This window comes from Lissotriton helveticus, chromosome 2_1 (assembly GCF_964261635.1).
Source record: "Lissotriton helveticus chromosome 2_1, aLisHel1.1, whole genome shotgun sequence".
NCBI classification, from domain to species: Eukaryota; Metazoa; Chordata; class Amphibia; order Caudata; family Salamandridae; genus Lissotriton; species Lissotriton helveticus.
In genome coordinates, this window is record NC_136059.1 from 1,507,117,865 (window position 1) to 1,507,143,563 (window position 25,699).

The following is a 25,699-nucleotide window of genomic DNA, read 5'->3' on the forward strand; positions in this document are numbered from 1 at the left end:
AACCTACTCTTCATTAGGAGCAGTGAGTTTGCTGGCAGTTCACCAATTAAGACACAGAATTCCGGTAGAATGGGATTTCATTTATTTGCTATATGGACATTGGCTAATAGAATAGCACAATTAAATATTTCGGTTTTTTCTCCCGGTCTTTGAATTTCTTTCTTTTTTCCTCATTTGCACCTATCCTGAGGGAATCACTGCCATAGTACAGATCTGGTGTTATGCAACAGGCAAGCTAGATAAATTTTTCCATGTGGATGTATAACTTGATATATGTGGCTGATCGTTATACACAATTGACCACAGCCACACCAATCCCTGGCTGCCTTGTAGTGTCCAACTATTGTGTCATTTCAGATAGACTGAGGCTATGCTGTCTACTGGTTGGACAGAAAGATGTGGTTCTTAGTTTTGTTAATACTCTTCTTTGCAGATCTCATCTTGAGCTTGAATTAAGGCGGGAGAAGGAGAAGCGGTCACCTGGTCCCAACAACATCCAACCAAGAAGAACCTCACCTGCTCAAAGTAGAGGTTTCCCGCAACCCCACAAGAATGAACCCAAAAGTGTGAGTACTTTTCAGCGCATTTGCTTTGCTCTAGTTTGTGTGCACTATTCTAGTTTATTACATACAGATTGAAGATAAATGTGTTTGGCTTTTCTCCTTCCAGTAAAGGAGTCTAAGCCCAATTCTCAGCCATTTTTTAGTACACAGAAGTGTTAGCTTGGTACACAAACAACTGGAATAGCGAACATAAATGCCATATTTTGGTATTCACTATTGATAATTATCAGTTATAATGGTGGAAATGTAATTTTCACAGAGGCTTTTCCTAAAAAGTAAGTTCAGGGTTAGAGGATGGGAACGTGTGTTTTTCCACGGAAGGTGTATGGCCATTACATGTAACGTGAACGCCTACAAATTATATCTTTGTAGGTGTTAACCAACATTTTTAAGTGAGTTTCCACAGTATTTACATATCTAAAATTATTCCCCCCCAAAAAAAAATGGCCAGCTGTGGAAATGAGGTGAAGTTCCCCCAAACATACCCATTGATTCAGGGGAATGCAGAGTAAGAGAATTTGTCACAGGGTAAATGTTTGCCTTGTGGGGGAGAGAGGGACCTCAACAGGTGGTGTATAATATGCATGAATAAATATGGTTTAGAAGTGATTCTGAAAATCTACGACTGTCATAAGTTTAGTCATACATAAAGATGGAATTTTTGTGACTCAACTTGAATGCGATAAACAAGAGTAAGTCTACAAATGTGAGCTACTCTTGCCATATGCACCCTTTCCCACCAATTCTAAAACGGGGATTAGACATCTTAATGATACATTTGTTTGTTGGTACAAATTTTGAAATTAAAATGCAGCAGTCTGACAGAGTGAATGAACCTTGTTGGAAGGGCCCGACAGTAAAGCATGTAGGAGTAACTTGGAAAATATACACAATTTCTTTTCAGTCCTACATGATGCACATTGCTGGATATGTTGTGAGCACTCTGCAATAACAAGTTAATTACAAGACATAGCTTAAGTGTATGGTAAATTTCTTTTTCTGCAAAGCACAGATCTGATCCTTGAATCATACCTAAACACTTGACAACAACATTGAGGTGGAATTTTAAAACAACATTATCACTATAAAAGGGTTTAAAATTAACTTCAATACATTTCGGCTTTCTTGGGTACAGCAAAGCATCTTTCTTGTATTTCTAGTATTTATCTTTTTTCAATTGATGGAGACTTTTAATTCTGAGCACTTGAAAGGAAGCTGGGGCGTAGTCTAAATTATTTCCCTGTTTTGGCTAGTGCCACCAATCAGGTCTCCTTGGCATATAAGCCAGACCATAAGGCTAGTGTAGGGTTCTGTCAGGGGTCCAGTTCTGAGGTTTCAACAGAATCTGTATGAAGCTGAGATAGAAGCATTTAGGGGTGTATACATCTAAATTATTTTTTTCTCACCAAGTCAGTAAAGATTGGCTACTTTAATTTTGTGGCAACTTTAATTTTGTGGCATTCCCTTTCTGAGTTTTTCACCCAGAAAGAACCCAAGCACCAGATGTTTGGCAAATATTCACTCTGGTCGTCTTACGATCCTAAATTCTAAGGGCCTGATTGATCCTGTCCACCGAAATATAAATCCCAATGGATATAATGGGATTTATATTTCGGGGGACGAGATATCCGTCACCGTTGTGACGGAGTAACCCGTCCACCAAGATCTAAATCAGGTCCTGACTTTGGATACCATCATGCTTTTCCTAAAAAGGTGTAAACAATTGTAGATGAGGATAAACACCCATCTCTAGCACTTTAAAAAACTTTTTTTATTGGTTTTAACGGACTTTCAGCAAAAAACAAAGAGCACTAGGTTTATATGCATAGTTGCCCAGCAATCACCAAAAAGTGCACTTTAACAATTGAAAGGATTAAAACATAAAATGAAATTCACATTTAGTCTACATTTCTAAATATTGCAGAAAATATCTAGGAACTGTGGATGGAAGGTAATCTGGAGGGTGCAGCAAATCTTGTGACAGTTCCCACTACATGTCCACATCCTCACTTACTTTGGCATGAGTTCTAATTTTGAGAATATTCGCTGCCTCTGCTACAGTCCTTTCCAACATTCCTTTACACCTCATGTTCACCTGAAGGCCAGCTACTTGTAGCCAATGTACAGCAGTTCTCTTGTGAGCAAGTAAAAGGCAAAGAACAGCAAACTTGTATCCGGTTTTCATTTTAGGTAGCTTGAATTCAGACTAAGAACACATAATATATTCAGTAATATTTGCAGAAGATGAACCGCAGTGTATGAACCACTGCTCACTACACAGCAATCTGGCAACAAGACATCCCCTTGTGTCTGTACATACTCCCATCTATCTGACATCTCAATCAGGCTTTCATACGCCGAGGATACATTTTGTGATACCCACTTGGTGTGATAAATTATTTGAATGAATTTGTATTGCATCTGTTAAACATGACATTTTTGATGGATACTTCTAACTCCTTATTCCTCGGTTCTAGAATATCTCCAGGCATCAGAATGGATCTAGGAGATTTAAACAGCTTTTCTCCCTCATGCCAGTTGGTGGTGTTGTGCAGCTCCGCGCTGACTTCATTCTTCTCCGGAAGAGACAAACTGAGCCACATATAAACACTACCTTGGTGTGCAGATGTCAGTTCCTTTGTTTCTGTGCCTTCAGACATGGATCCAGAGCTCGGCTTCCTTTTTTTCCTTCATTAGTTGACAAGAGTTTTTCACACAAAAAATGCTCAAAGGAGTGTGCAAGGGAATCCTGGCCCTTCCAAAGACTACAAGGTTTCAACCTTGCATAGTCTGTCGCAAACAGATGTCTGTGTCACACCACCCCCACAAGGTGTGTATTTGGTGTTTGAGTTTGGGGCCCGACTCCAAATCTAGCCAGGATTGTGTCCACATGAACCCAAAGGAGATCCGGGATGAAGAGGCAAAACTGTTAATAGCGAAACACCAGAGAAAACTTGCAAATCCTGGTCCAAGTCCAGAGAACAGACTCGTTTTGGCGACATGTCCTCATCAAAGTCTTTTCGCAAGCCTAAATTGAAGTCAAAGAGGAAACACAAGAAAGCCAAGCATAAATCATCCCCATCCCACCACTCTTTGTATCCAGAGAAGGTGCAAGGATGTTGTAAAGTCACTCTGGTATTGCTTTGGGAACCATGCATATGAGGATGTCTGTTCCACTCCTGAATAAGATAAACAATGTGTTTTTGATACATTCTATGTACAATGTCATACACATGGTTTGGATTTTCATTATTGTTTGTATCATTAGGTCGAGCTGGAGAAAGCATGCAAAGCATGCTGGAGTCCAGCTCGACAACTATAGCCCCCCGTCTCCTGGGAATCTGAGACAGGGGATGGGCACAAGCGCCGTTTTCTCCTCGTGGGCGCGCACGGCGCCGTGCCCATCTACTGTATCACATTCACAGCCTCTCTCAATCACACACAGCCACACTCACGCATGCGCACTAACACACATGCAGGCACAATGCATCATGACGCACTTACAGACACACAGCCCCACATATACACACGCACAGCTAAGACATACAGTCACACATATACATACACACGCACAGCTACACACGCGCACACACACAGCTACACCCACACACGCGCACACACCCCCATCCCCCCTCCCCTGCCGCCACCCCCTGCTGCCACCCCCACTACAACTAAGCCCCACTTACCTACCGCATGGGCGCAACTCCGGACTTCAGCCGCCCCCGCGGGGCTCTCCCTCGGGCATGGGAGCCCCGCCCGCGTCACCACTGCTCCTCTCCTGGCCAGTCACTCCGTGGGCGCGAGCTTCCAGCAGGAAACGGAAGTCCCGCCCCACGGCAGTGTTCGTCACGCGCACGTCTTGTTCCAGTAGTTTTGAGGGAGTTTGCATAGGACATTCCTTTGAGAGCGATGTATCTGGTTTTTTTGCTTTTCGCAAGGGCTCCTGGAACAAACCTCATCTCGCTCATGCTGGAGAGCCAAGGGTACCACATATTTGCCGGCTGTGGTAAGACTTCATGGGAAGAGTCAATGTGTAGAAGTAGACATGTCACAGCTTTCTCCGCTCACCGTGACACCGGCCCCCTCTGTCCACGCCCCCTGAGCTGCCCTTGCAGCGTCATTCCACCACGCTGACCATAGCCCGACTCCTGCCTCTTGGTTCTCTGCTCGCACATTCTCCTCTCTCGAACGTTATTCTGTTCTTCTCTCTCGTGTCCTCTTGCTTCGTTCATCTGCTTCTTCCCTCTCTGCGCCATCTTCCTCTTCTCACTCAATCATACCTTGCTCTCATCCTGCCTCCGCCACTACTTGTAGCTCTCCACGCTTCGCTTCCTCTACACTGCTATCTCCCTCCATCCTCTGGTTTGTCCTCTTTCTCCCACCCAACTTTCTCGGTCTCCTCTCGTCGTGTATTCCCCTCTTTGTGCATCTCGTCTTGTTTTCCTTCTCTTCTGCAGCTCCTCCTTCCCTCTCTCTTTCCCTCCACGCTCTTCATATAAAAATGTCTCCCCCTCAAGGTCTTTTCTTTTATCGCGCCCTCCTCCTTCTCTAAAGCCTCATTTCCTCTCTTCGTTTCTCGTTTCTCTCGTTATTCTTCGCCCGCTTGTTCCTTTCTCATTCCTACGATCCCCTTCTTCTCACTTACTCTCCCTATACCCCGCTCTTCCGTGGTTCTCAAAATGTCCCTTCCTGGCCCCTTCTCCGTTAATCCTATTTTTCTTTCTCCTCCTCTACTTCCTGCCTCCCCTATCGCTTCTCTCTAGACCTCCTCTCCTCCTTATTTTCTCGCCTGTTTCCTCTTCCCCTCCTTCCTCTCCTACGGATTGCCCTCTCTTGCTTCTCTTCCTATTTCTTCTCTCCCCCTTTCCCTCTCTCCTCAAAGTCTCCGGTTTCTCTCCCTCTGGCCATCTCCCAGGATCTTTTTTCACCTACCACCTCCTGGTTTCGCAGAAATAAAACAATGCTCTGTGTGGAGTGTGGAGAAAAGGTCCCGGTTTCTGCTCTGATGTCAGGAGACCTTTGCACTGGGCCGTTGGGTTGTTCGTAGCCACCCACACTACGGGTGCAGTGGATGTGAGTGCATGTTTTATGGTGCTGGTGTGGCTGCCGGACACTTGTTTATTTCATGTCTATTTTTTGATTTTCTCGCCAGCCTTTAGCCTAAGAGTGCTTAAATTGAAATATTTCTTGTTACTTTCTGAAATAAAACGAGGCTTTTTATTAATTTTAAAAAAATCTGTGGGGAAGGAGGCTGAGTGTGAGGTCCTTTGACCCTTACCAGGCTCCAGCTATTGATTCTGAGTGGACGTGAGTGAACACAGATGTCGCAGAACAGACCCTCTGGAGACCCGGTGGGCGTCGAGGGGGACGGGAGGAGGCGGGCACAGGTCTGGTCCCTTTTAAGAAGGGCTGTGCTCTAATTCACACTCCCCTGCACCCTCGTTCATTAAAGTTTGGTGTAACCTTCTGACACGTACATTTGGGGTGTGTGTGTCTGTCTGTCCATCACTTTAGTGGGATGTATGAATTGATTCCCAATCATGGCATCATTGCAATGTACACAGATCGCACATCTCTGCATTCCTTTATGCTTGACTGTCTCAGTTTTCTTCTTGCTTGTCAATAATTCTTTGATGTTTCAGGATTGTTGAAATGCAAAAATAGGTTTACAGGGCTTTAAGTTGGATGATAAAACGGAGGGGTCTCTCAAAGGGGCGTGGCTAATGTAATTAAGGGCATGGCTTAAAAACACGTAAGCTAAAAATGTGTGCTTAGGATAGTGTGCCACGTGACTTGTCTCGCATTTACGCGAGTTTAAGCTATTGGCATTCTAAATGCCTTTTATTTATGTCCCGGATAAAGTGCAGGGAGCCCCTGACAGGGCTGCATTGGCACTGCCGAGCTGGGCGCAGTGCTCAAGGCGCTCTCCAGTGAGTAACCACAAGGCTCTGCCCCCAACACACTAATTTTTTTTTTACTTTAATAAGCGCGGCGCCGTCTTCACGGACACCACGCTATGCAATGCAATAGGTGTTGCTTTTGGTATTGTAAATAACGATGCCTTTTAATTTTATTAAAGACATTGCTTTTTACAATGTCAATAACTTAAAATAATGTCAATGCGAGACCTATTGCATTGTAAATGCTTGTTTTTTCTATAGTGGCCCCTATAGAAGGGATTGAGTAATCCCGAAACGCATTGGGCATGGCTGTATTTCCCTGGATTATTGAAGAAATGTGGATTTTTCGTTGAATGTTCGAGCTTGCACAATATTTCACTTACATGCAAATCGATGTTTTGTTTATGCAAAGAATTCATTTTATTTGTGTGAACAATACAGATGCATTAGAAGAACAACGTTTGAAGTATGAGACATTCATCGTGGTTTATTTTGGATGATTCATTTTGGTGTCGAGTTATAACACATTGAGTAACTTTAATAAATTCATTAACGCTGTGCACCCGGTATACTGGTGGTTGTTCCACCAGAAGTTATTATTTGTCATTAGGTTAGCGGCCTGCACACTGGGTTGCACGCATTCCTTTTGTTGAATTTGAACAAAGTGCATTTTCTCATTGGATAAATTAATGGGTGTGCGCAGACTTCAAATCATTTACTAGTGTCTGGGTGAGCACCACGACTCCAACAAGTGACTTTTGTCAATAGCTCCGTCTGAAAGCTCGTTGGGAATGTCACATGAAGCTTCTGGCGGCACTGTCAGTCTTTGAAACCTTCTCCAGTCTCAGGCCCAACTCAGATACTGAAACAGTCTTCGGATCCAAAATCTTAGGTACCAAAGACACCGAAAACTAAGGCACTGAAACATAAAGATGCTTCGCAACCACCACAGGAGCCACGTTTCAATGCCCCGCCTTCAAAACCGGACCCAAAATAGAAAGAACTTTATATTAATCCAAACACTGGACATATTGTAACCAACATGCCACATAAATGCAAATCTGAGTCAGAGGACACATCACATTCCTTTAAAAAGGTAACCTGTTGGTACTAACCCTTCTCCTCCTCCTCCATCACCTCCTTCCCCACGAACGCAGCATTTACTAATTACTCCTACAAATTTGCCACAACCACAAACACCTGATTATCAGGATACTGGGAATTGGGGCAATGATCCTTCACCTGCAGACCCCTGGAAGGATTATAATACGGATTCTCCCACAGATAATGAGCCTGACCTTTATCTTAACAAGCCTTCTCCACCAGAAAAAAATGTAGGCTACATATAGCTGCTAAGTAGATCTGCTGAATATCATGGGGTACCATTACATAAGGAGTCCCTAGACGAGGATTTCCTCTTTGAAATCCTTAGTGTTCCCAAAGAACCACCCACACACTCCCTATGCTCAAAGGCATGTGGACGACATATTTAACCACCCGGTTCGTGCATGGATTCTCACCCCCAGCATAGACAAAAAAAAGAAACCTGCACCATCAGATCCAGCTTTCATTATAGGTCCGTTACCGTTAGACTCTTTGTGGTTTCTAATGCTTGTAAACTGGCCAATTCGCAAACGTCCGGGGATGCTCCACTTCCAGACAAAGTCTATGCAATTGCTCCAATTTCTGTCTGATAAGCATAAAACCAAATCCCAAGACTTAGTGCAACAGGGGAAGCTCATCTCTAATTCTTCGATTAGGCGTGCACTAGATGCAGCTGAAACTGTGGCTAGGGAGTCACTAGCAGTGTGTTACTACGAAGAGCTAGATTCAAACTAGTCTGGCTGATGATGGCTGATTAGCAAGAAACCGGTCCCAAAATGCTTGTGTCCAGTCCAGAGAAGACATGGCTTGGCAGTTCGTGCTAGACTGTTCCCATGAGGCACAGGGTCAGACTGATTTGCATATGGCCATGTCTGAACTGGGGTGGCACAGTGAGCTAAAGAATGATGATGGATTAAACCAAGATCAGTTGACTGGGGGTGAGTGCTTGCAGTGTTCAACACTCCGTCCACCATCCCCTTTGGTTTTACTAAGAAGACATGCATGGTTATGGATTTCGGGTTTTAAACCCGAAGTTCAGGCTTCCATTCTTCACTCGCCATTCGATAAACATCTCCTCTTTGGTCCTGTAGTAGACATGTCCTTAGAAAAAATGAAAAGGGATACAGACGTGGCATAATCTATGGAAGCCCTACAGTCCCCTTCCAACCATTGGTCATTTCGGCGCACCTTCTATCGTGAGGGGTGCAAAAATATGTCTTCAGACACTGCCTCTACACCTCAGAAAGGCAATAATCAGCCCTCTTCTTCAAAAGGTTTCTTTAGAGGAGGCTTCAGAGGCAACAATGGCAAGTATAGAGGTAGATTTTCCACAACACGCACCTCCACCTCAAATAACAAACAGTGAATTGCCTACAACTCCCCCCCGATCACTCAACACCTGTCAGGGGAAGTCTTTCACAATTCCTCCCTGTCTGGCAATCAATAACTACAGACAAATAGGTGCTAGGAATTATCCGATCTGGTTATTGCCTGGAGCTTACCAACAATCCTCCAAACATTTCCCCACTTTCGCATAAAATGTCACGGGATCATATACACCCCCCTCAAACAGGAGGTTCAGTCTCTCCTTTTAAAAGGAGCCATAGAGCCCGTACCACTACAGTATCAAGGGTCGGGCATATACTCCCTGTACTTTCTAATACACAAAAAGGACAGCTCTCTCAGACCTATTTTAGACCTCGGAGAGTTAAATCACTACATACAATAAGATCATTTTCACATGGTGACACTTCAACACGTGCTCTCACTTCTACAGCAAGGCGACTTTGTCTCCTCTAGACTTAAAAGACACATTCTAATACATCCTGCTCGTCGCAAATATTTCAGATTTGTGGAAGCGGGCAGCATTACCAGTTCAGAGTGCTTCCATTCGGAGTCACCACTACTCCCAGAGTGTTTACCAAATTCCTGGCAGTACTCGCTGCACACCTGCGAAGACAACACATTCATGTCTTCCCGTACTTAGACGACTGGATCATCAAAGCCAGCACTTAAATAAAGTGTCTCCAGCACACTCACATAACACTATAGTTACTGCACCAACTGGGGTTTACAGTCAATGTATTAAAGTCTCATCTCCAACCTTCCAACACACAAACCTATCTAGGAGCCACTTTAGATACTCTAAAAGCTCTGGCTTTTCCCAGTGCAGCCCGAATTCGCAATATTCAGGCTCTAGCAGCCCAGTTTCTTTCACCTACTCACTACCAGCTTGAGTGTCTATGCAACTGCTGGGAATGATGACCTCTTGCATCATGATTGTCCCCCATGCAAGGCTTCATATGCATCCCCCTCCAGGAATGCTTAGCAAGTCAGTGGAACCAGTTGCAGTCTCATTTGACCGATCTAGTGTTGGTAAACGGATGCACCCTTCTCCTTCTGCATGGTGGAACACACAAAATGTATCAAAAGGGTAGCCCTTCATAGACCCTGTTCCACAGACAGTACTAACAGCAGACAACTCACTCACTGGTTGGGGAGCTCATGTTCAGAATCACACAATTCAAGGCTTGTGAAGTCAAAACCAAAAGGCCATCCACATAAATCATCTAGAGCTGCTAGTGGTGCTTCTAGCTCTCAGAGCTTTCAAATGCACCTTCTAGACAAAGCTGTCCTAGGCCGCCCGACAACATGACACCTATGTACTATATACAAAAACAGGGGGGACACACACACACTCCAATTGTCACACCTAGCTTAAGACATTTGGAATGGGCCATACACAACAAAATGTATCTCATAGCAGAACACCTTCCAGGAGTAAACAATCAAATTTCCAACCTTCTCAGCAGACCGAGACCGCAAATCTACGAGTGGGAACTTCACCCTCAAGATCTCCTCCCATACTTTCAAATTTAGGGTTTTACTTAAATAGATCTTTTTGCCACACACGAAAATGCAAAATGCCCAAGCTTTGCCTCTAGGTATCGACACCTGCTCTCCAAAGGCAATGCACCATGGATGAACTGGTCAGGGATATTTGCATACGCTTTTCCATCTCTCTCGCTCATTCCATCAGTATTTCGGAAACTCATGCCAACATCTCTCACACTAATCCTAATAGCTCCCACATGGGTCCGTCAACCTTGGTTCACGACCCTGTTGGAGTTATCAATAGTTCCACATCAAAAGCTACATCTCACATGCAGTCTCCTCACACAGAGCCATGGAGAAATCAGGCACCCAGATGCCAAAATACTCAACTTAGCGATCTGGCTCCTGAAGTCATAGAGTTTGGATATCTCAATCTTCACCCATACTGTATGAACATTATCAAAGCTTGTTATGCAGCTAAATGGAACAATTTTGTATCTATTGCAATAATATTATCAATCCTTTAGATTTTTCCATACAAAATATCATCTGTTATTTATTACATTTGCAGCTGTCAGAATTAGCTTACAGCATCCATCTGCTTACATCTTGCTGCAATAGCCGCGTACCTCCAAAACAGACAGCACTTTTCTCTGATTAGAGCACCAGTTATCAAAGCAATTTTGGAAGGACTAAAAAGAGTTATACCACCAAGACTTCCACCTGCCCCAGTATGGAATCTTAACATAGTCCTTGCACGATTAATGGGTCCAGCTTTTGGACCAATGCATAAAGTGAATTGCAATTTCTCGCATGGAAAATTGCTTTCCTCATTGCAATAACTTCACTGAGGAGAGTGGGTGAGCTACAGGCAGTAACTATGAAGAACCTTTTTTCCAGCTTAACAAAGACAGTGGTCCTTCGTACCAACCCTAAATTTCTACCTAAAGTAGTTAGTATCTGCCTTTCACATCAATCAATCGGTTGATTTACCTGTGTTCTTTCCTAAACCCGATTCCGTGGCAGAACTTGCTCTACACGCTTTAGATGTTAGAAGAGCTTTGTTATATTACATGGAAAGAACAAAACCATTTCGTAAGGCAAAACAACTTTTTGTTGCTTTTGCTCCACCTCCCGAAGGCAATCCTATATCCAAATCCGGTATTGCTAGATGGATTGTTAAATGTATTCAAACATGTTATACGAAAGCAAAGAGAACTTCAACAATTCTCCCTAGAGCGCATTCCACTTGCAAAATAGGGGCTACTATGACTTTCTTAGGAAACATTCCCATAGTTGACATTTGTAAAGCTGCAACATGGTCTACACCACACACATTCACCAAACACTATTGTGTAGATGTGTTAGTAAGGCTGCAAGCTAATGTAGGCCAAGCAGTACTTAGAACACACTTTCAGACAACTGCAACAGCTGCAGGTTAGACACCACTTTGGGAGAATACTGCTGTATAGTCTATGCAAAGCATGTGATTAACAGCTGACATGCCTCGAACGGAAAATGGTACTTACCCAGTAAGCATCTGTTCTTGGCATGTAGAGCTGTAGATTCACATGCGCCCACCCGCCTCCCCGGGTACATATATGGTCATCTCTATTCTACCTATACTAACTCCATTCTCACCCTCTGCGGGAAAACAATCTAACAATGGAGTAGATGCCTATGCGCACTGTCACTGAAAGTAGGAGTCACCTACCTCGTGACTGGAAATACTTCTTCGAAGAAAACCAACTTGTGAACATCCAGACCCAACACTAGATGGCAGGAGTATGCAAAGCATGTGAATCTACAGCTCTACGTGCCAAAAACAGATGCTTACTGGGAAAGTATCATTAACCTTCTATATTCTATGCTTTAGTAAGGCTGGGTCTGAATATAAAATGTTAATTACATTTTTTGGGTTTTATACATTTTGCTCAATTATTATTAACCTGCAAAATAAAGCTCATTGGTTGTTAATGTCACTGCTAATTGGCTGTATGTCATAGGAAATACGGTTATTTACCCCATGGTAAATAGTACATTTTAAAAGTTTAGTCCGTTTCATTGCGTATGTTTTTGTAGTAGCTGACCACTCTTGTAAAAATGAAAATTCAAAGTATGGTAATTTCTACTTCTAATTTGCTTACAAAGTTGAATGTGTGACTTGTTTTTGAAAAGTGGACTGTATTAATGGTGGACTTCTCAAATAATGCTGTAATTTTCTTTTATTAGGAAAGGCAATGCAAACAAGAAGAAAAGACTGGAGTTCGAGAAGTGGATCAAAAAAACAACTTTCATGTAAACAAGTATGGTTTGAAACAGGTTTTGTTCATTCCCCTTGACACTCAATACACGCCACAATATGTAGATGGAGACAGAATGACTTGACATGTCAAGGACATCATAAGTGCAATTCAGACCGCTGTTGTGAGGTAGATTCCAAGCCTTTACTACAGTGTGACTGATCACCTAATTGCACCTTCTAAGCAGGCAGCACCGTTTTTATTTAAAAAGAAAACGTATCGCTACGTTTTATGTGTGGTCAGGAAGATGTGCAGAGTGAATATTTTATTTATGCAGTTTTCTGTGACATTAACATAGCCCTTTGGCATTATAGTAGAAATATGAATGTTGAGCTTAAGCAAATAAACAAGTCAGAACATAAGTTAATATAGGAAGTAATATCCAGGTTCAGAACAGAATAAAAGTAGCTTACAAACCTAGGTGAATAAAGACAACATTAAAATCACTCTCAGGTAGGAGCCAACCCCAGTAGCGCATGGGGGCCTGAGAGGTTGGCAATAAAGCAGCTGATTGAAATATATCACCAAGCACCTATGAGGAATATGTATTATGTTCATTAAGGCATGCTGTTCTTTAATCATGTAGAAAACCAGAGATGTGTCTCTGTACCGCAAGCATGTGTGGTGTTGAGCACCCCAATACCCCGATCGGAGGGAATACCTCACACCGTATAGGCAAAGAAGAACCTCAGTTGTTTTCGCATGTACTTGTGTTGATGTACCCATGCTCTGCGATATGTGTATCTAGACTTATGTTCTGAAAGCCTGCAAAAAATGCATATTCTAGCATAGATGTATAAATGCAAAAAATTTTAGCGCAGTTTACAAACAGCATCTGTGTTTTCACTGTAGAAACCTAGTTTCAAAAATATTTAAAGCCATCAAATAAAATCTAACAAAAACAAACTGAATACATTATAACATCTTGTTATACACCAGTGACTTGGCAGGTATGGATTGTACTCTAGTAAGCTGCAAAGACAGCTGAACGAATATTGCAGTTTAAATAATTTAAGATTCAACATATCCAAAATGCGCTTACTACACTTGGAAGTAAAAAATGTAAGTAGAAATTTGATAGTATTTCCTTAAAAATTAACATCTCCTGTACATACTTGAGTGTTGTTTTCAATGAAACATTTGTATTTAAAGAGAATGGGCAGTCAGTGTTTAGGGTTAGGATGTCAGTGACGAATGGCTTGTGCAGTTGCAAGAGGAACTTTGGCTCTTTCTTCATAAGGCCTAAGTTAAAGGCATACTCAGCGAAGGAGGCCCACATTATTAGACATCACCCTTATGAGCTAGTCGTAGACACCCGGCCCTTAAATTTGAAATTATTTTAAGAAACATTTTTAAGGTGTGCCCGGAGCAGGTCTGCCGTGTCTGAGTAGAGGTCCTATGGTCAAATCCAAGGCTGGATAGTGCCTTAAAGACATGTGCGTAAGAGAGTCACAACTACTGAGAAAAGTAAAGAAATACATTTAGTAGATTTTTTTGTGTGAAAATGTGGGCTTTGGTATGTCTCAGATAAGGTTGTGAGAGATAAGCTGCTTGTATAAAAAGAAGACCCTGAAGGAAAAAGAGACAGTATTGGTATTTGAATCCAATATGGATTTTTATTAAAAATGAGCACTCACTCTTTCCAGTAGTCATTTAGGGCTGTTAATTATCTATCGAGTGTGCCCAGACAACTTTGAATAGAAACCTATTGTTGTCTGGGTCAGGCAATTTAATAAAATAGTGATTATTAGCAGTGAGCAGAGGCCACTAATGAGAAGTGTATGGTCTGAATAGCTAATGAATTAATTCACATTTGCTTGTTTTGGCGTGCTGTTTCTCCTGAGAGGAAGAGATGCTTAAAACCTGCATTAAAAACAGTTTAGTACAGTACCCAAAGTCTTTGCAATTTTATGTTTCTTGGTACTGGAACATGTGGCAATTTACTCCATTGTACAAGTCTCTTAATGATAAAGAAATAGTTTAAAGCATATTAATAATTTTGATTTATTTATGATGAAATTGTAATTGTGAATAAAGTGTAAAATGTACTGAAGATATAAATGTAATGCGTTAATACTGTTCCCCAGACCTGGCTGGACGCAGAAGATTTAATAAACTTCAATTTGCAATAGAAAAGATTTAGGAAGGCAGAGGACATATAGGCTCCTGTTAGGAACATAAATGAGGTGGAATAAAACAGATCCTAAGAAAAGTTTTAGCCGCCTGCACTTTTTTGTTTTTCTAAGATAGTAAACACTGCATGCCTGTGATGTGAAGGTGATAAGTTTGAGATCTGTTATTATGAGCATATGTCTTTTAGCTGTTTGCAAACCTTGAGCTTGAATGCAATACAAAAGAAGAAACTTTGATTCTTGTTTAATACAGCATTCAGAAAATATGGACCTTGTAAGCACTCCTGTTAAGGCAACAATGTTTGGGATATCTTGCAGTAACGTCTCGATTTTTCCTTGTAGGGTGTCATCCAGTATGCAAGAGGAACAGGTCAGTGTCACAGCAAGTTTCTATTATTATGTTCGGCATTGTGCAGTTCGGTGTTTTTGCTTTTTTGCTTTCATCTGGAACAAGTTGAACGCACACATTGTACTGCTCCATAGCATTGTGTTACTTGTAGCCCACATTCTGAGGCTAATACAGAGCTTCTGTTCTCAGGCGAGTGCTGTGTATCCTTGCTGACCACGTCTTGCACATGAGCATTATGGCATTTGCGTTTCACGAAGCTTCTGAATGGGACCACTTTGTGGCCTTTTTAAGAGTGATGGCATGGAGTACATAACCGGTGGTAATGAAGAAACAAAGTGGAGTATTTGGGAAGGTTCATTATTTTGCACTGCCAGGTAAATCCACATCACTTTTTAATGAAAACATCTGTTGGCAGGATGCCATTTGGCATTCACCAGCAGCACTCGGTGACAATTCTCCTGTTCACTTAACATCACCAGAAAGTTTGACAACCAAATAAATTATTCATTCGTTAATGACCTATCCCAGGTTGAGGCAGAATTATGGGGAAAAAGTCTCCACCTACACGGCTTCTACACCACTCATGGGCTTTGACATTCCTCTCCTTGAGCAATGAAATAAATAATAATAATGCTGTAGTAATGATTAAATATGTCTTACAGCATGGATTAGTGGCCACAAGTTTGTGCGACTAAATCCAGAAGTTAAGAGGGACCCTGTTCAACACTTAATACTTTTTTTCAGTCAGCAGGTATCATTTGGCTTCAAGTTTGGTTCCTTTATAAAATCAAAAGATCGTAAAGATCCAACCATTGTGTTTTTCAGCCACCCAGGAGAGGTCTCCATTGACATATGGTAGTTCTGCAGGCTTTTGAACCATACTGTTGCCCAAAATTCACATTTTCAGCATCTTTGTATTTTTTTTTTTACCATATTTCTTTTCGTTCTTCAGTCACAAACACTTGTGCTGAAAGAATATATAAACCAGTCATTGAAAAAGCCACCTTGGCTGTGATAGGAGCATAGTGAGGACACTGGTACGTCTGTCACTTTGTGACGTGGTATATGGAACTGTTAGTCACATGCCAATAGTACCTACACTAGTCCGGTTGGTGAATTCTAGCAGTAGGTCATGATGAGCAGTCATCATTAAGCAGCTGGTTTGGGTCTGTGGACGGGGAGCTCAGCATTCAGTCTTCCGAGTGATGACTGAATAAAAAAACCGGCGATGCCTCAGGGATTTCGTTTTAATGGATATCTTTACATGTTGTGATGGTGGATAGTGGTGTACAATTTGATAGCCAATCTATCCATTCTGTGCTATTCTTTTTTGTATATTTAGAGAGCCAGCGCATGATGCATCAATTTTGAAAATTCATTTTGTGCTCATCGACTTGAATAGGTTGGTGGTAAATAGTAGTTAAACTGATCCCCCTTTTAATTACAAGGAAGTTAGATTGTGTGTGTGTGTGTATATGTAGAGGTATGGAAATGCTTTCAGTTGTATCCTACGTTTTCTAGCTTAACCTGACAATTTTTAGCTGAGGTCCAAAAATATTAGCCAGAACTGTGGTTGGAGATTGGATTCATTATTTGACTGGTGGAGGGTGTGGATGAAAGAAAAAATCATTCTAAGGCCATTTCACAGAGCGCCAATTTCATATGCAGAATTAATTCACTGATTTTAGATGGCCATGCTCTATTTTGATGAGATTCCCCTTTGGTTATATGGTCGAACGATACAGTCATGTCTTACTGTGGCACTTGGATATGAAGTCAATTTTCATCACAGTATCGTAATTGCCTGATAAGCTTGCACAACCAGCAGCTGCTCCATAGAGATATGGATGATCACTGGAGATAGAATGGTGCATAGTTTATGCTGCATACAATGTTAAGTGGAACGTGGGGACATGGAGGCCTCCTTCTGGACAAACTAGTATATATAACACAGGTTGGTTGTGTAGCATCATGGGATATTGCGACAATCCGTTACGTTGTTCTAAATTTCGATAAGTGTAAAAAGGTTTTCAAAATTGTTGATGAAGAAAATAAAAATTTTAAAAAGGTGAATGTTCATAAGAGGAATTATATACTTTGAAGACAGAACATGATCAAGGACAGAGCCTTAGAGGCATTCTAAGTCAGGGTGCGTATAGTGTTTGCATAGCACAAGGTTACTAAATAGGAATAAAGTTATAAGCTGAATCTGACAGAAGCAAGTGATGAGCAGTTAAGACTATGATACTATGGTTAGGTTGAAGTATAAGGAGATACATGGTGGAGGTTGTTGTGAAAGGGGTAACAGTGGATTAGTGGTTATAATGGCTCTTCAGGGTATGCAGTCGGTGGAAGCCAAATTGGAGGTGGTTAATTCAAGTTTCGAAAAGATGGTGCGAGTGTGTTATCAAGTGGTCGGTGAGTTTGAAGCGGATGGTCCTTTAGCCTTTTTTAGGTCTCGCCTAGGCAGCACGCATGCGCTGCTCTAGGAGAGGGCCTTTAGCAATCGGTCTTCACTTTTGAAACACTCGCGCTTGTGGCGGCATCCACCTTGCTGGAGTGAGCAGCGGCACACTGTTTGTAATTAACATGGCCACGCCGTTGCTCGCTCCTGCAAGGTGGATGCCGCCACGTGTGCTAGTGCTTGAAAACTCAAAGCAGTGGTCTACCCTCGCCTCCCGTGAGATGTAGCCTTGTCCCTAATTTGTTGACATTTAGATTACTAAATGTAACAGCAGTTTCCGCACGCGATCATCATGCGTGATTAATCAATTAATCGCACGCGATCATGCGTGATTAATCAATTAATCTCCCCATGGTCCCCCTGTTTACAAAAAACGGGGTGCTAAGGAACATTCACATGCACTATAAAAAGGGACCACCTGTTTCTAATATTCGGCCTCTTTCTGCTCTCCCATGTACCCCCTTCTAGATCCTCCTCTCCTTCCGTATTCTGCCAGCACCCTCCTACCCAATAGTTGTCCACCACCACCACGTCCACCACCATCACCACGTCCACCACCCCCACGTCCACCACCCCCACGTCCACCACCCCCACGTCCACCACCCCCACGTCCACCACCCCCACGTCCACCACCCCCACGTCCACCACCACCACGTCCACCACCACCACGTCCACCACCACCACGTCCACCACCACCACGTCCACCACCACCACGTCCACCACCACCACGTCCACCACCACCACGTCCACCACCACCACGCCCACCACCACCACCACATCCACATCCACCACCACATCCACATCCACCACCACGTCGTCCACCACCACCTCGTCCACCAACACCCCCTCCACCACCACGTCCACCACCACGTCCACCATCACATCCACCATCACATCCACCATCACGTCCACCACCACCATCACCTCCACCACCACCATCCTGTCCACCACCACATCCACCACCACGTCCACCATGACCACGTCCACCACCACCACCCATGACGGGTAAAGTGTCACTGGAGAGCAGGGGTAATAGGAGTGTCAACCCCGGCTGTACATGGGATATTTAAGGATGCATTGAGTGCGAAGTATTACACCAGACCCAATATACATTTTTAAGAGGTGCAATGTCACAGGGGCTCCTGTAAAAGTACTTGCATCTCTACCTGACAGTGGAATACCTGCAGAAGCCACTCACTTAAAACCAGCATTGGCATAGCCAATAGGTCTCGTCTTTGGGACCTTATAAGTGTTTAGCCATGTAACACTTGATGTTGTTGCACCAAGGATATTGTGCTGGATAACTAAACACTGATAAGGTCCCAAAGGCGAGACCTTTTGGGTATGCCAATGCTTGTTTGTCTGGGCAATGACTATTATTGACTATTTTCCAGTGATAGCCCTGCGCCCTCTCAATGCCTTCCTCAGGAAGGAAGGATTAGAGATGCTCGCACTAGCCCAGGTCTTGTCAGCCTTTGACCATGGAAACTGGAAGGTGGTGTTGGACCTGCAGGATGCATATTTCCAAATTCCCACCCTTCAGACCCATAAGTCCCACCTGTGGTTCGTACTGGAACAGGAGCATTTTCAGTTTGCTGTGCTCCCTGTCGTCTCACTAATGCCCCTCTGGTGTTCGCGAGTGTGAAAGTGGTGGTAGTAGCACACATTCAGAGCTCAGGGGTCCTGGTCATCCCCTGTCTCGTCGACTGGCTGCTGAAGGTGAGCTCGCTCGAGGCAGTCGTCAACCACCTACATATGTCGAAGGTCCACCTGACTCTTTCGCAGACGTTACCCTTCATCAGAGCCATTCTGAACACTGTTCGATTTCGTGCCTTTGCCCTGAAAAGGAGAGTCAAGGACATTCAGACTGTTATCCCGATCTTTCAGACTCTGTCCTGGATTTCAGTGAGGTCGACTCTGAGGCTACCGGGACTGATGGCCTCCTTCATCCTGCTTGGCAATCATTCCAGGTGGCTTTGCAGGCTGTGCTGTAGGGTCTGAAGTCTTGAGTGGACCAGAGTCAAGAGTCAGAGTCAAGAATACTTTATTCGATTATTTTAAAATCATAAAAGTATACTACATACAAATACACAAATATACACAGATATACACAAATCAATAATGCAATTCAATTTTAAAATTCAAATACTTAATAGAGAGTATAGACAATTGTTAAAACGATTAAAAAACAGTTGGGTGGGAAAAATAGAAAAAGGAGTTGGGTGGGAAAAGTAGGCAACAGTTAAAAACATTAAGAGACTTCATGTACCCTGAATCTATCGTATTGATGAAGATTTATATGAAATTCCATTTACCGCGTTGCTTAATCCCCCAAAGAAATCCCCCTAAGATTGGGCAACTCTTGTCAGTATATAGTTAGACTAGTCCTGTATACATTCTGACATAGGGGTTCTCAGTAGTCTATTCCGTTTAGCTCGCATAGATGTTACCAAAAAATTTGCAACCCCAAACATCACAATAGGGGACACCATAAGTTGTAAAAACATCAATGCGGGCCTCACTTGCTTGAATCCCTTGTCCCTCAAAAGAGGTATGATATATTTCTTTCTGCCCCCGGCAAAAAAAGGGCAGAAAAAGACAAAATGTATCAGGTCTTGATCAGTAAAGTTATCACATTTACATGGGACATTTTCATTAGGGGTACACCATTTCATATATTCGCCCAATAAAAAATGTACTTGATTAAAACGAAACTTCGTCAGAAGCCAGCGGTGATATGGTCTGTTCACAATAGTTAAATAAGGCTGTATAGTCATGGTTGATATTAATGAATAATGTGCCCTTACTGTTGGTTTCTCGATTTCCTGGGTTTCACAATAGATCTTTCTGTAGTTCGTGAAATGTAATTTTATCCATGTAATATCATCTTTACACAGGCTTTCGGGGTTAAAGTAGAGTTCTGGGCGACCCAGTTGTATAGAGATGGTTTTAATATGTGTCAACCATTTTATATCTTTGGCTCTATCTCGCCCCATACAGTCGCTAATGATTTTATGATTTAATGTCAAACTAGAGTTCAGCCATAGTTTAACCCAAAGGAGTAATGGGGCCATTTTAAGCGTATCTTCAATGTAGCCTATCCCTAGTTCCGTATGCACTGCGAAGGAAGGGGTAGAGTGTGGTAGACCCATTAGAGAACGCAGGAATTTGTTCTCTTCTTTCTGTATTGGAGTAGGATCTTTATAACCCCATATCCCAGCGCCATATCTTGCTAGAGACAAGGTTTTGGCTCTATACAAGGTCAATACGGCTTCTGTGGGTTTCCCTCCCAGCCTTTTTGCGAAACTCAGTATGGCCGCAGACGACCTGCGAACAGCCATCGCTTTATTTGTAATCTGGGGAGTCCAGGTGCCCATGTCATCGAATATTACTCCTAGATAGGTAAATATTTTAACTTTCGACAACACCACACCATTACATCGCAGGGTTTTCGTCATTTTCTTTCCTTTCCCCAGTGACATGACATGTGACTTTCCCATATTCACAACCAGGTCTAGTTTCTGCATAAAAGCCCCAAAAGAATCGAGGAGCCGCTGTAGGCCATTTGGGGTTCTAGCGATAAGGACCGTATCATCGGCATACATCAGTACGGGCAATGGAGTCCCTCCCATGTTGGGTATATCTGATGTTACAGTAGATAAAGTTTTACTCAGTGAATTGATATACAAGGAAAACAACATGGGGGCCAGGATGCACCCCTGTCGTACACCTCTGGCTGATCTAAACCCTGTAGTACATTTCCCGTCCATTGTCATACGCACTGATGCAGTCAGATCTCTGTGCAGGTATGCTAAAAAATTTACAAGAGCCTGGTCCATGCCCAGCTCCAGGAGCATTGTCCACAGCCTCGACCTATTGACTAGGTCGAAGGCTGTGGACAAGTCCATAAAAGCCAGATGGATCGACCCCCTGGTGGCAACAGTATATTTACTGATAGTCAAATATAAATTTAGGCACTGGTCCTCTGTGCCTCTCCCAGTTCTAAATCCATATTGGGTGTTACATAAAATTTCATTTTCCTTTTCCCACTTATTAATTTTATCTAGGATGACTTTACCTAATATCTTGAACGAAGAATCGATCAACGATATCGGTCTATAACACCTTGGGTCCCCCCTTTGACCTTTTTTGAAAATGGGAATTATGATGGAGTGTGACCAGGACGCGGGTATATTAGATTTGTCCAAACATGCTAGGTTAAAAACATTTGCAAGGACTACAGACCAAACGTGGGAATGTGCCTTGTACATATCTGCGGGGACCCCGTCCGGGCCGGGTGCCTTACCTCCCGTGGTATTTTCTATGGCTTTTTGCACTTCCTTCACCGAAATTCTCAGCGTGGTTTCTGTGGTGGTAAATTCTATGGGGGTGAAAGGATTAGTGGCGGTCTTACTGCCATAGATGGTCTCAAAATGGTCCAGCCATTGTTTCTCGGTAATATTGACCTCCAACACCTCATTTTCTCTTCCATTAAATAGTGGTGTATTCACTATGGACCAAAACTTTGCACTGTCCCTCAAGGTTAATCTGTCATATAATGATTCCCAGGCCTTGGCTTTAATTTCTTTCTTACGTGCCTCAACCATTATTTTATACTCTTTCCTCAGTCTAGTCACTTCAACAGTGTCACGCGGTGTGCTTTTCAAAGCCTCTAGCAAGGCTTTATGAGCCTTTGAGCACTCAGCATTGAACCACCCGTGTACTTTGCGGAGCTTATGGTTAGGTTTACACGTGAGTGACTGTGCTACATTTTTACAAATTAATTCAAAGGCATTTATAACATTCCCTGTAACGGTCAATGGGTGTCTACAAATGTTTATTTCTGTTCCCACTTTATCACACAATTCGTTAAAAAAGTCATCCGGAATAATCTTGTGCCATTTAACCCGTCTACCCTGGTCATGAGCCCAAATTTTTGTAGGGTAAATAAGTTGCGTTCCTATATTTATTATGGTTGGATTACTGTTATTTAATTCCATAATTACCGGATTATGGTCACTAAATGTCGACTGAGAGGCGTTGTAGGAGATGACATTTTTAAGCATGCTGGGTGACAAAAATATGAAATCAATTATTGTGTTACTACCCCTAGCGCTATATGTCGCTACTCTATCTTTGGGGTTTACAAATTCAGGTTCAGATATATCTATATCTATCAACAGTTCTTCTAGAGCGCCCCCTTTAGCTGTGTGTTCAAAGTGCGAATGGGCCAAATAGTCATCTTCCAAACAAACTCCATATTGACAATTCAGTTCACATAGATGTGTATTAAAATCACCCAAAAGTATGTAATGAACAAAAGTAGTTTGACTCATTTTATACTTATTTAAAAAAACAGTCAGCATATGAATATTATCACTGCCTTGTGTGCCTTCTACAGCATTGTAAAAGTTAACAAAGAATTTTTTCCCCCGTGCTCATAAGAACCTCTAAAACTAGGCAATTTGGGGAATTTGCATTTATAATTTGCATCACCCCCATATGACTTACTGAAATTAGGAACCCTAGTCCTCCCTTGTTTCTCCCTCTATGTGACTCTTGGGCTGGTAAGAAATGAGATACGTAACCTTCTACCCAAAAGTTACATTCAGTGTCCCAAGTTTCCTGCAATGCAACCACGTCATGTTGTTTTATAATTTCCAGCCATAATATGTCTTCCCTTTTGGTTCGGAGACCAGAAATGTTCCAGGTCATTATTTTCAGATTCCTGACTTCTGCGGTTTCGCCGAGCTGTTCCTCCTCACCCTCTTGAAGGGACAGTCAGTTATTATCATCAAGGTCTGATAAGGCTGCAAATCTATTTCCCAATTCCAAGTTAGGAATAGTATCCACTGGACACTTATTGTAGAGGTTCGTTTGAAAACTAGATGGCTGTGTTGCCCAGGTAGCTAAACGGGCATTATGTCGTGGGGTATATGATCTAATATTCGTAGTCAGCAAGGGGGGTTGTTGTGCTGGGCGAGGATAGAAAAAACCCAGTGGTACTGCACGGATTTGTCCCAGTGTAATATTTGTTGCATCCCAAAATAGCCTAGTACAAACATAGGGTTTGTTAGAGTTTATTGTAACACAGTCCTCAGAGAAACATTTACTTGTGGGTCCCAGCCAAGTTACTCTTCTTGCCAGGCTTATAGATGCTGAGATGTCCCTTGGGCCCGAGCAGTTTGTGTCACACCAGCTCTTTACACTTTCCATAAGGGTTGACTGGGTTTCTGACTCTTCTGGTTTGAGTGTCGGGACGTTGACCAGTACTGCCACAAAAGGGGTTGCCTCTGGGGGTAAATTAACCATTGGTTTAAGGCGTTGTCCACTGCCCGTTCCTTGGCTGCTTCTTTTAGGATAGCCCATTACATTAGGATTAGAACTATTGTTATTCTTGGGTTTAGGAATATTCTGGGGATTTGTAAATAGCACTTTATCAGTCGTTGTAGTTTTGGTTGTAGAGTCCACGATAGGGGTATGAGGTAAGGATGTCAAAACAGGCATAAATAGGGCACTATTTGTCTCTTCCATAGGTTGGCCTTGTTGGTTCAAAGGCTGCTGTGGGTCTAAGGCTAGGTGCTCAGTTACCTTTTTAAGTAACAGTGAGTTCATTCTATCGCATCTGCTCAGAATACCAGATACACAGTCTTTTAGGGTTTCCACAATGTCGTTGGAAATCTTAATCAGTGTTGTTTCAATCGTGTCTGTTAGGACCCTTTCAAACATTTTCTTTAGCGAACCTTCAAGGTTAGTTGGGTTTTGCCATGATATTGTGTTAGATCTACTTAGCTTGGCTTGCGTTTGGTGAGTTTTCGCAGTTTTACTAGATTTTTGTATATTGTGTACTCCCCCCTCCATAGTTTGGGTGTGCTCAGGGGCCTCAATAGCAACTGTAGAGTCTTCTTGGCATATTGTATTTTGATGCTCAAGTATAATGTCATTTACAGTAGCAATAATAGCATTGGGTTCTAGAGGTATCTGTTGTCTCTGGGGTAACGAAGTCTCTATTAGGTCCACAGATGCACCATCCAGCCCGAGTTCCCGTTCCTTCTCAGCGATTTCTTTGTTTAACTTCCCCACCTCTGATGTTAAATGTGTCATGATATTTCCAGAAGCATTAGATTTTCGTGCAATTTTGACTTTACTGGTACCCCCTGTAATGGAAGTCTGAAGCTTTCTCTTACCCATTTTTGCGATGTAGATGTTAAAGACGTAGCCTGTCCTGTCCTCTATCGTCCCCTGACGGCCACAGGCGGCCCGCCCTCCGCCCGGGCTCCGCCCGGCGCCGCCCGCGCGCGTCCGCGGAGGGAGCTGCTTCCTTTTGTGCGCCTCCTGGCGCTGTGGACAGGAAGTAGGCGGTGTAATTGCAGGGCAGGCTGGGAGCTGTGGTCCGCCCCGCTCGGCGGCCGTGCGATGGAGCTGCTCGGCGGCGGGGGCGACCACAGCGTCAGGGCCCCAGCGGCGCGGTGGTAATCTCGCAGGTTAGTGCTGTGAGCTGTGACCAACATCAAGGGGACCAAACTCTGACCACGTCCAGTTCTCATAGGAGCCTGTGAAATATCTGCAGTGGTGGTTTCTGGAGTGCGATTGGTTTGGCGGCTGAAATATCTGCAGTGGTGGTTTCTGGAGTGCGATTGGTTTGGCGGCTGACCCCTCTCCATATCCCAACTGAAGTTGACAGTGGTGACCGATGCATTCCTTCCGGGTTGACATGACCATCTGGGAAAGATGGAGATCAGAGGGCTCTCATCTCCAGCGGAGGCCCAGCTCCATCTCAACTTTCTGGAGCTGAGGTCCACCCGCTTGGCATTGAAAACCTTCCATGGGGAGGCTGGTACAAGTGCTCGCAGACAACCCCACCTCCATATGGTACGGCAACAAACAGTGCTGGGTGAGGCCACAGAACTTGTTCCAGGAGGCCTTTGCCTCTGAAAATGTTAGGACCACCAAGGAATTTTCCTGTTGGTGAACCACCTGGCAGGAACGTTGAATGCAAGGGCGGACAAACTCAGCCATTGGCACCTATCGGATCATAAGTGGCAGTTA

The 25,699-nt window shown here is 43.2% G+C and overlaps 1 protein-coding gene across 6 annotated transcripts in view; it reads left to right on the plus strand.

Moving 5' to 3' along the window:
• Positions 1-25,699, plus strand: part of RUFY3 (RUN and FYVE domain containing 3) — a 464,645-nt gene that overhangs the window by 309,350 nt on the left and 129,596 nt on the right. For 5 of the 6 annotated variants that reach the window (XR_013607158.1, XR_013607157.1, XM_078676397.1 and 2 more), the window contains 3 exons: positions 434-566; positions 12,635-12,708; positions 15,180-15,207. Coding sequence is in view for 3 of the 6 variants with exons in the window: in XM_078676397.1 (XP_078532523.1) it covers positions 434-566; positions 12,635-12,708; positions 15,180-15,207 (235 nt within the window). In the remaining 3 variants the exon portion in view is untranslated. Of the gene's footprint in view, positions 1-433; positions 567-12,634; positions 12,709-15,179; positions 15,208-25,699 lie in introns of those variants that run through there. The other variant, XM_078676401.1, reaches the window with a different exon arrangement.